The following is an 11,624-nucleotide window of genomic DNA, read 5'->3' as shown; positions in this document are numbered from 1 at the left end:
GATTCCTGACCGGGTCGGGGATTTTAACCTTCACTGGTTAATTCCAAAGGCTCTTGGGCTGAGTATTTGTGCTGTCCCCAACATCCCTGCAACTCACACACCACACATAACACTATCGTTCACCACAATAAAATGCAGTTAGCTAAACATGGCAGATGCCGCCCACCCTCATCGGAGGGTCTGCCCTACAAGGGCTGCACCTGGCTATAAATATCCACACAAAATTATTATTATTCCTGTTTAATTACGTGCTTGTTAAAAAAAAAATAGATATCATGATGATCTTCCTTTCTAGCGCATTTATATTTCGGACAAATGAGATTTTAATTTGCTGTACCACGTTGTAGATAGTATATCTGTTTTTACCATTATGCATGTGTTTCTAAACAGCTTGCAATGATTTTCTTAAACGTAAAGTATTTCTTACTCTTCAATAATCATTATCAGTATGTGTTGTTTTGTTATTTAACAGCTTCATTTTTCTGTTAACCATAACCTCAATGTCACAGAATTCCTTCATTTCTGTTCAGTATATTTTCCATGACATGGTGTCATAATATTTTTAATGAAAAAGAAAAAGTAGAAGGTTATACTGTATTCGGTAATTTTTTCTAGATGAATTCATAATTTCTTTGGTATAAACCATATGTGAGTGACATAAAAATTACAGCAATGTGGCCTTAGCATTAGATATAAGTGGTACCTATACTGCCTGTAGGTATTATATTGCTTGTATGTTTTTTCTATAACACATATTGGTTAAAAGATCAAAGTTATTATAAATTATATTTCCCCATACATCTTTATTGTCTGCTAAATAACAGAAAAGTTCTTACGTAAAAATGAGAAGCAAATAAAAGCAGATTGAATATATACAGTATATATTTCTGTGTGTGTTGAACTGTATGTTTTAAATTTCTGATAAATGTGGGCACGATCTAATCCACAGGCACATGGAAACAAGTCAACTAACACGATAATGGCCGGCTGCAATATTTAATTATTTGTGCACCCCATCCTTGGTCAAGGAGTTACAACTTGCCTCAGAGATGAAGATCATTACTGTGATGATTGTATGTTATGTATTGCATAGTGTGTGATGTTGAGTGATGTTGATAACATCACACTACCAACCACTACAGTGAATACATCCCTCTATACAGGGTTGGCATCAGGGAGGGGATCCATCTGTAAAACTGGGTTAATTCTCGTTACTGCCAGCCCCGAATAACAGAGAGGGTAGGAATGGTGTAATGATGCTGATGTTGGTAATGATGTAGGAGATGGGTGAAACCTGGTGTTGGCAATTATTCAACACAAGAAATTGAATAATACTAAGGGGACTACTCAAGACTTAACGGATGAATCACCATGAGCACTGTGGAGAGGTCTAGAATTAAACACAGGCTTTTTGTATGCAATCTAGTGATTAACCAACTTGAATAATACTAAGGGGACTACTCAAGACTTAACGGATGAATCACCATGAGCACTGTGGAGAGGTCTGGAATTGAACCCAGGCTTTTTGTATACAATCTAGTGATTAATAACTGTATACCACCACCTCTCCTACCCTGTTGACCAACATCCTGAAGGCAAAAACCTTTTCCATCAATGGGACTGGAACTAGTTAACTACGATGTTGTACCATAATAACTTGACACCTTAATAATCATGGTCACCAGACAGGCTTTCAGGTAAATGTGTGTTGTATTAGTTTTCCTACCGTATTTAAATTGCGGTAATATTTCTTCCATTACCAATTGTCCCCTTCAAATTTGGCCTACAATAAGCATTTATTGTATTTGCGTGTGTAAGATTTTATTTCATTAGCGCGAGCAATATTCTCAGCCCTGCATTACAGAGACAGCTTCATCAGTCCAAAACCGGTCTCATTGGTAGGGGAGAGATGTATTGATTTTTTTCTACAGAGCTATCAGCTGGCCCACATGACACACTGAAGGAGCGGGCCAAGGTCGCCTTGACACGCGGACAGCACATGTCAAATCTCAGGTAGAAGTACTTTCGAGAATTGAACGCTAGATGTCGACCAATTACGGACAATTATAGTGCCACACCCCTTTCCCTGGATGTGCATAAAAACCTGTGTTTCCAGAAGAAACGTTCTCTTTTGGGCTGTGCTCTTCTTCGTTGGTTGTGCTGCGAACTTCGACGTGTTCTTATGCTGCGAACTTAGACGAGTTAATTGCTGTCTACTCCAAGATTGTCACTTCTTGAAATAATTATTTGGCAGTAAAATCTGTCACCCTTCACTAATAGTTGGATCAACGAGCCTGGCAGATTTCTTAAAAACAAGTTACGTATTTTTCCATCATTAATTTCATCGCGCGTGTGTGTGGAACACATCTTAAAATTGTTTGTCAGTTTCAGCTTCTATTCCACGAGAAGAAGGAAGAAAATCACCACGTGTTGGAACGAGTGTTTCAAGATGCTGTTACATTGTGAAGAGGAAGCGACCACGGGCAGATAGCTTACCACATGTTCCAGACCATCGGCGAAGATCCAGTTCCATCATTCATTTAAGTACACTTTACTAATGTTTATCTGTTCATCTTTATAGAAATAATGCTTTCTTATTCATTAGTGGTAATATTTCTTCTAGTCTTGCAGTAGATTTGAATATTTTCACTCTTCTTTCATATGGGGGATGGTAGTTTTGTCATTTGTGTGTGAATGATTATTGATCTCTATTAGTCTAGCTAGAACGTGTGTGTGTCTTCTACGATTATTCTAGCTGTCCCATTTAATAGTCTAATGTGTTTAAAAATCATTGTCCTCACCGATAATTAACAATTTAATTTCTGAAAATATATATATTTTTTGGAAGTCGTGTGGGACAGATTTACTGCATGTTGTGTTACGCTGGATTTCTATGTAAGTTTCTTCATGTGTGATTTAAGGCGTGTTAGTGTCATCTGGCATATTGTCGAATCCCAGTTTTCGCGAATTTGAGATCTCGCACATCTAATAATAATAATAATAATAATAATAATAATAATAATAATAATAATAATAATAATAATAATGAATTTTCATCTCGGGTTAAATAAGTGAATAAGGGTCATGAGTTTAAATATTGCTTGATCTTGTGTGTATGATGTTAATCTGTGCTCAATTAGGATGAATACGAGCCTGGAATATTGCAGATTCTCGTCGGATCATTTATTATACTTTATTGACTTGAGGATGGATTATTTACTGTGTGTTATTGACTTGTGAATCCATTTATTGAGTCTTATTTTGGAGAATACGTGTTGTTGAACGTAATTTCTTCAAGTGGAGCACGTGTTAATTGATAGACGTGGAGTTGAGTTATAATAATGTCGTGACTCATGAACCTAGAAGGTGAATGCTTATATTTGACCTGTTCTATGTGCGTTTCTGTAGTCGACATTTTCTTCAGACATCAACCGCCGATATTATCATGATCAACGTTGTTAGTTTCATCTTCTTTAATTAAGTGATTATACAGACTTCATCACAATCCTGAGGGACGAAAATATTTTTTTTCTTTGCCCGATACCATCATCGAGAAAGTTCAAATATTTAGGATTAAAAATCAAAGATTAATATTCAAAGGCTAGAATTTGTTGTAAATAGTGTAAATAAATCTCGTGTGCCTTAGTGTGAATGCTGTGTGTGTGATGGATATTATTTCAGTGCATTGTGATATTTTCTTTGACCATGATTTTGACCAGACCACGTGTTCGTTACGTTGAGTCTTGATAGTTAGCGTCGTTGTTTGTGTTGGCATAACTTTTTGAAATTTAAACCTTTAGTGAATTTTATTTGGTATGTAAGTAAAGAAAGGTTCAGAGTATCACAAGGTAATGAATAAGGAAGGATCATTTCCGTGGACTCGGTTCACCATTTAATTTTGTAAAGCCTACAACGTTAAAATTTTCCTTAGAAGTGTCAAATACCAAAGATTGACTTTACGTTTGTCAGACGAAATATTAGAGGAAGATTAAGAGGAATAATTATTGTACAGGCACAATGGTGCAAAATTTAAGTCCAATGGAGACAATTTTGAGTAATATTTTGATAAGATTTTGGTTTCATTAATTTTCAATTTAATTGAGGTAACGCTTTATTCAGCACATTAAAGAAGGAGGGATTTACTTGAGATAAATGTTGAAATGAATAAATATGGTAATTCGAAGTTCAAGATAAATACGAATCGGACAATTTTCATTTTCTTTCAACTTATAAAGAATAATATCATTACTGAGAGGAGGTCCTCCTTCAAAAGTTTTATTTTTGTTATTATTTCGTTGAGCCAGAAGTAGGCTAATAAACGTGTGTATATTTCCAGAATAATGTCGACCAAGAATAGTGGAGATTATGTGCAGTTAAAAAGGAACTGGCAGAGAAGAAAAATAATTTTCTCATCAAGATTGTTAATTAAATTTGTTATTGTTAAATGTGTTAGTTTATAATAATTGTCAGAACCTGTTGTTTTATATTTTTGTGTTATTGTCGCTAGTCCTTGTCTCTTTCCCTGCCTTCGAAAATAAGTAAAGCCAGACAACGAACGGTCCACCCTCGGGACTCTCGTTCTCCGGCTGAGCTATGCCCGGTAAGAAGGGAGCACAATAGGTAGTTGTTATTCTTCTTCCCAGCAAATGAACACAGTAGTAACATGTTACAATCCACATTTCAAACTCTGACAAACTATGAGTATAACTGAATTTCCTGTAAGCTTATTACTGAAATATTTCATTGCATAAGCTTCAACAGCTAAATCCAGAATGAAAAAAATAAAAATCTGATCATACCTTACAAAGTCCATCATCACCACCACTGTATAATATTTGTGATGTATTGTCTGCAAAGGCTACAGTATTCACATCATCGTCATGACCTTCAATCTGGAAACAGAAAAACAAATAAAACCCAAAAAAAATTGAGACACTTTGGAATTCATGATTATCCACATGTTGATTGTACCCATTTATTTAAATATGATTTACCTAAAAACTTGCTGTAAAGAACATTGTAAGGGAAGAAAAAGAGAAGAAATGGAATGAGTTTGCAGACAAACTGGAAGAGGACAGTAGAGGAAGTATGAAATTGCTATACAGAGTAGTGAAAAACAAGCGAAGGGATCAAGAGACCATAAAAGCAATAGAACGTGATGATGGAACTCTGGCACAAGAAGAGGGAGAAATTAAACAAGAACTCAAGATCTATTTCGAAAAGCTGCTGAATGGAGATACAGAAAACATAACAACGGATAGAGGAGAGCCAAGTCGAGGAACCACAACTGAACCACCAATTACATGGCTTGAGGTTGAAAATGCGCTCAAGAGCATGAAGAAAGGAAAGGCAGTGGGCGTAGATGAACTAAGTGCAGATATGCTGAAAGCAGCGGGAGTTCCAGGAATCCAATGGCTCTATAGACTGCTCAACAAGATATGGGAGGAAAATACTATTCCTGAGGACTGGAAGATGGGCATCATTGTACCTCTGTTCAAGAAAGGAAGCCGACGAAAATGTACTAATTACCGTGGTATCACACTACTGTCTCATGTCCTGAAAATATTGGCAAAAATAATAGAGACCAGAATCAGAGATATTGTTGAACCAATTTTGGAAGAAGAGCAGTATGGTTTCAGACCAGGAAGGTCAACTACAGACCTTATATTTGCAATTAGGATGCTAATGGAAAAATACTGGGAGAAGAACAAGCCTTTATTCCTAATATTTTTGGACATTGAGAAAGCATACGATAGTGTACCAAGGGAAAGAATTTGGCAATGCATGAAAGAACTTCAAGTGCGAGACAGCCTCATAGACAAAGTGAAAATGTTGTATAGTGGGAATAGAAGCTGTATTCAGGTAGGATGTGGTTTGTCGGACTGGTTTGAAACAAAGAGAGGAGTGCAGCAGGGCAGCTCATTGTCACCACTTCTATTTATTATTGTAATGGATGTAATAATGAAATCTATTAAAAGGAAAGAACACGGAGATATCAAAGCCTTCACATTTGCAGATGATGTTGCGATCTGGAGTGACTCAGAAGATGAATTGGGAGAGAGAATACAAAGCTGGAATGAGGAGTTTAAGAAATATGGTTTAAACATCAGCAAGACCAAGACGGTGGTGATGAAAGTGTATGGGGAAGGAGCAGAACCAATAGTCATGTTAAATGAAGCTCAACTGGACAGCGTTCCAGTTTTCAAATACTTGGGTAGCGTTATATCAAATGACAACCTAGCAAAACATGAGGTGAACAATCGAATCAATAAGGCAGCACAATTTTACCACCAGGTAAGACACCTGCTGTGGGATGAGCAAATACCCATGAAAACAAAAATGACATTGTACAAGTCCTATTATACACCAATTCTCACATACAGTCTCGAAACCACAACACTGACCAATAGAGATAATTCCAAACTTCAGGCAGCTGAAATGAAATTCCTACGCACTATGATCCAGAAAACCAGGAAAGACAAGATTAGGAATGAGAAAATTAGAGAAGAAGTAGGAATAGACAATTCTCTCCTAAATAAGATTCAGATATCAAGACTGAAGTGGTTTGGTCACATGAAGAGGATGCCAGTAAACAGAACTGCAAGGAAGGAATTTGACAGAAAGGTAGAAGGAAGACGACCCGTGGGAAGGCCACGAAGGAAATGGATAGATTTAGTTAAGAGCGATGTAATGCTGAGAGGTCATGATTGGGACAAGTTGGTGGAGGAAGAATGGTACAAGGACAGGATGAGATGGAGGAGGCTCATATACCACACCCGGGAAACTGGAGATGGTTTAGGATGATGATGATTACCTAAAATAATTGCCTGAGCACCATTCGCTAAGAAGAGATGCATAAAATTATTCCAGAAGTAAACAAAACACCCACACACCACCATCAGTGAAGGTGGTGGAGACTGTCATTTTAGGATGCCTCACAAAACTTAAAAAATAATGTGTATGAGTGAAAAAACAAAACCTATTTCCTCTAGAGCAGTGGTATTCAAAGTGTGGTAGGCGTACCATTAGGGGTATGCGGGGTCGTCTCAAGGGGTACTCAAATGTATCGTACCTTCTGACTGTTTTGAGTGAGCAGCTCAGAAGAGAGCTGAGCCTGCTCATTTTCAATAAAAATCTTGTTTTCATTTAGTGCTTTTATCTAACACTACACAGAGTCCCTTTTCCAACCTATTCATTCCAAAATATGTGTCAGTTTATACCCCCCATTGATGAGGTACGAAAAATGCTTACCTATCGCATATTACTCTTTTTATTTATTTTTTGTTTCTAAATCCACTCATTCACTTCAATTCTTTTCAATAGCAGTGCATATATAGTACAATAGTAATTGCAGCATTAATAATTATACAGTACTCGTATATCGTTCCTAGGCAATGAAAACCTCATAATTCCACTCATGAGAAAACCATGTTCATTTATCTGCCATGTGAAGGCTTGCCGCATTGCCTGAAAAGGGAACAGAAGACTCCAATGGTCAAATAACTGGGCTGTCGTTAAGCAATAAAAACGCCTGGAACAGTTCTCCAACCATTGCCGACCGCTCAGTTATGGGTTTCTGTAAACTTCACACCGAAGGAGTTACGAGGTTTTCTTTGTCCAACGGCAAGATATACAGAATACATTATTGTTATTATTGGGGAATAGGGTGGTGTTGCGGCTTAGCTACTTGCCTACATCTTGGCGACCTTGGTTTGATTCCCGATGTTCAACTGAAAATACCATGGTGTTAGGAACGGCATGAAACCTTAAATCCCCAACCACAACGCTTTCATGTCTCAGTGTGTGCAGGGACCCTGAGCAAGTGTGATAAGCTGTGGATGATAATAATGATGATGATGGTTGTTAATATTATTTGGCATCCAGCAACAATCATTTGTTGATTCTGGTGTAATCACAATATACTCGTACTTCGGGGGGTACGAGATAAAACAATTCGATTTTGGGGGCACGCCAGCCAAAAAGTTTGAATACCACTGCTCTAGAGTATAAACACATTTAAGTTTAGAATAATTTCATTAGCCTACTTGTACTCATAGCAAATAACCAAGTTCAGCATTAAATAATACCGTATTTACTCATGTTTAGACCCCTTCGCGTATTAGACCCACCCCCGGCTTTCCGAGACAAAGAAAATGAAAAAAATAAATCTTGCATACAAGACCCTCAACATAATTTGTCAGAGAAGAACAGCAATTCCTCTTCAAAGTGGGCACAAGCCTTACTGCAGCTATAATGACATCGCACTAATTTGAGAATAGTTTCATCCGTACGACCCACGCAATGAACACACTCACCGAAGTCATGCGGTACATCTGTGTTTCATATTTAAGAAATGTCCACCTCTGTAGCGTAGGCCTACTGCAGCTCTACTGGCATCGCACAAATAGATGAATAGTTTTGTGTCCGACCCGCGCATTGCAAGCACGCATCATTATGTATATGTCTCTGTGTTTTGTAGTTTAGAATGTCCGCCAGCGTAATGGTTAGCACACTTAGCTGCAGTTCTCGGGAGCATGAGTTTGATTTCCGGTACCGCATTGCCAGATTTACGAATCGCAGGAAGATTGATGTGTGGTAAAAATGGTACATGCAATTCCCTTCCACTGGAGGCCTGTCTAAAAGGAGCTGCACCACCTCGGGATGAGGAAATAAGTTTATTTTCGTTAAGAAATATTCACGGTTGTTGCTATTAATAAAGCAGACGAGATCATTAACAAAGTGATCGTTTAATATATCGTAACTTGGGCAAATATAGGTTTTTTTGGTTAGAACTAGGTTTAAAACACGATAAAAACAATCCAATCATACCGACTGTCTTACTCACCTACGTACCTCACAAATAATAATAATAATAATTTTATGTCCCCACTTAACGATTTCGGAGATGGCAAACAAAACATATTATGCGTTAATAAAAAATGGACACAATGATCGTAAGAAATTAAACATTATGATAATAAAACGTGTCACCTGTGGTAGGACAGCCAAGTTTTAAAATAATCAAAATCGCAATTTGGTTTTGTAAAGTATTCATTTATTGTTTAATCTGACCTTCTGAAATGCAAAATTAACTGAGTGAAAAATTATATTGTGTGTTATGTGTATAAGATATCTGGTGTTATGTAATTAAATGCTCTAGGAAATCATGAACATTTAAGGACTAATTTTTCTGAAGATCTTGATGCAAAATGTTAGGTTTTATAGAAGAATGAATTGCATACCAGCCAACTTTTAGAAATAAAAAATAGGAAGATTTTTAAATTCTTGGATTTTATCATGTCTATTGCGCCATGATCTTGATGGAAAAAGGCCTACAGTTACAAGGCGAACAGACCATTACATTTAAAATCTTGAACCAAGAGAACATAAAAATCGTTACAAGAAAATGTAACAAACACGTAACAAAATGCATAATAGTTTCCTTTATTAGACTGTAACACGAAAGGAATTTCAATTTTACAGGTATCTCTTAACACTTGGAGATAACGTTTGTTATGTTTTGTGGCCATAATGTGAAGAGAAAATTCCAGTAACTGTCACCGACACAGCTCTCTGAAATACATTCAACTCATTCAAATTACAAACTAATAATGAACACAAATGCACTTAAATACGTGAAACTACCACATACAAAACAGATCAATATGTCTCATACATTATTAGCATGCGACTTCGACTGGGGGAAAAGCACAGAACCATAAGAAAAATAGCGTGGCCTACAACTCCAATGAAACTACGCACGGAAACGATGTTAACAGCGCGCGAACTAGAAACTCAATCTTTTGTCTCGATTAAGGGAGTTGCTACCGCACACTAGACTCTCTCGCTTATAGGACGATTGCTGTCCCGAATTCCCAGCTGTAAAACACAAACGATGCTGTAGTGAAATACGATACAGGAGGCGATGGACGATACACTTGCCCAATACCCTTGAAAATGACACTGTGTAAATTACACAAGCACACAATAATTTATCCTAGGGGAAGAGTCCTGACCATACTCGAGGTTATATTGGTCAAAAATAGGAAGTAAAAAATAAATCGGAAAACGAGTTAAAAAACTGAAAGTTTCCAGGTAAATCGGAAGGGTTGGCAGGTATGGTACTGTGTAATTGTGTCTTAAAACTGAACGCAAAATGTGAGGCAGCGTGTACTGCCACGTGTCGTTTTCCTGTGACAAAACAGTATTGCATAACAAAAAGTTCTCGAACTTCCCCTGCGGAAATCTGGTGAATTGTAACTGGTGATAATAAGGACGGTTTTAATTGGTTAATGTGGGTGTCTGGAGCAATGCGATTGGTCTCCTGTGATCGCTCGATTTCCGGTTTAGGGCTGCTCGTGAGAGCGAGGCAACTGTCCGCGTCTTTGAATACTGATCACCTTAGTGGCCAGACGCACTCTGCATCTGCCCCGTCTCCGGACTCTAGCCCCCTAGGTAAGCTCTATCATCTTATGTTTGATTTAATTTTAATTCTTTCTTCTGGTTCGGCCTTTGTTTGATTTAAGTAACTTCTGGGGTAATGTAACTTTTGATTTTGCGTATCGGAGTTTCACCAATTTTGGTTTTCTAAATGACTGTGCCTCGTCAGACAGTAACAGCATCTTATATTCAGAGGTATTTCTCTTTTCTTGTTCAGAATTTTGTAACATACGTAAATTGTAATTAACACAAATTTATCTGCCTTTTGTGTTCGCCTCTTGTAATCCAGGGTCAACTTCTGTGTTAAGGTTTTGTACATCCTACTATCCGAGGAGCTTGAGTATTTAATTGTTCAAATTTAATCATTTTATCTAAATATTTCACGTCGGTATGTTTTTCAGTTCAGTGTTCTTAAGTTTTAATTTCTATGTCATTTGTTGTCCCTTATTTTTCTATTTGATGTTGTACCTTAATTGTTAATATATTGTTTCAAGGGTGACTGATGAGTGCCTTTCTTTCCCCAAAATCCCATACGTTCCCATGGCCAGGTTAGGGTTCCTTCCACGTTTCCACATCCTTCTGTAGTCGCCGATTGGTAGACCTGTAAGTTAAAGTTTTCGCATCTTGAACATGGTGTTAAATTTGGTTTTAATTTCATATTATTTAATTATTATTATTATTATTATTATTATTATTATTATGATGCGTGTAAAGCGCTCAAGTGCTACATTATTAGCAGAGTGTGGGTTGTGGAAGAAAGGGAGGCCTGCGGTGATTGTTCTCAGCTAAATTTCAAAATTCTATTTAAATCCTAATCTTGTAGTATTTTATTACTCTATTAGAATATTATTTGGTGAGATGTTTTCTTTTATAGGTTGTAATGGTTATGTGTGCATTCCTAATTCCTGTTTATTTGTGTTTTTCATGATGTTTGCTCGAGTTCAACATTCGCATCCCGAGAGGGCTGCCTAGTATCTCTGAGAAGACTTTTGAATATGTTCGGCGTTCTCTGTCCGTCTTGCTGTCTTCAACCTGTAATTACCAGATCTGTTTGAGGAAATGGTAAGTCACTGTCTATGAAATTCTATTTCTGTTTTATTGACAATTTTCATTAAAAGTTTCATTGATGGTAAGCTTTCAGCTAACCATGTTATTTTTTTGTTATATTATCACATTGCGTGTGC

The 11,624-nt window shown here is 37.1% G+C and overlaps 1 protein-coding gene across 2 annotated transcripts in view; it reads right to left on the bottom strand.

The window, feature by feature from the left end:
• The window catches only part of LOC136874297 (DDB1- and CUL4-associated factor 11), a 169,078-nt gene that overhangs the window by 42,302 nt on the left and 115,152 nt on the right, over nucleotides 1–11,624 (bottom strand). For both annotated transcript variants that reach the window (XM_067147937.2, XM_067147938.2), the window contains one exon: nucleotides 4,800–4,892. In XM_067147937.2, coding sequence (XP_067004038.1) covers nucleotides 4,800–4,892 — 93 coding nt within the window. The remainder of the gene's footprint in view (nucleotides 1–4,799; nucleotides 4,893–11,624) is intronic.

Source organism: Anabrus simplex, chromosome 5 (assembly GCF_040414725.1).
Source record: "Anabrus simplex isolate iqAnaSimp1 chromosome 5, ASM4041472v1, whole genome shotgun sequence".
In the NCBI taxonomy this organism is placed as follows: Eukaryota; Metazoa; Arthropoda; class Insecta; order Orthoptera; family Tettigoniidae; genus Anabrus; species Anabrus simplex.
The sequence above is the reverse complement of the archived record's forward strand: the minus strand, read 5'-3'. Positions and strand labels throughout refer to the sequence as shown.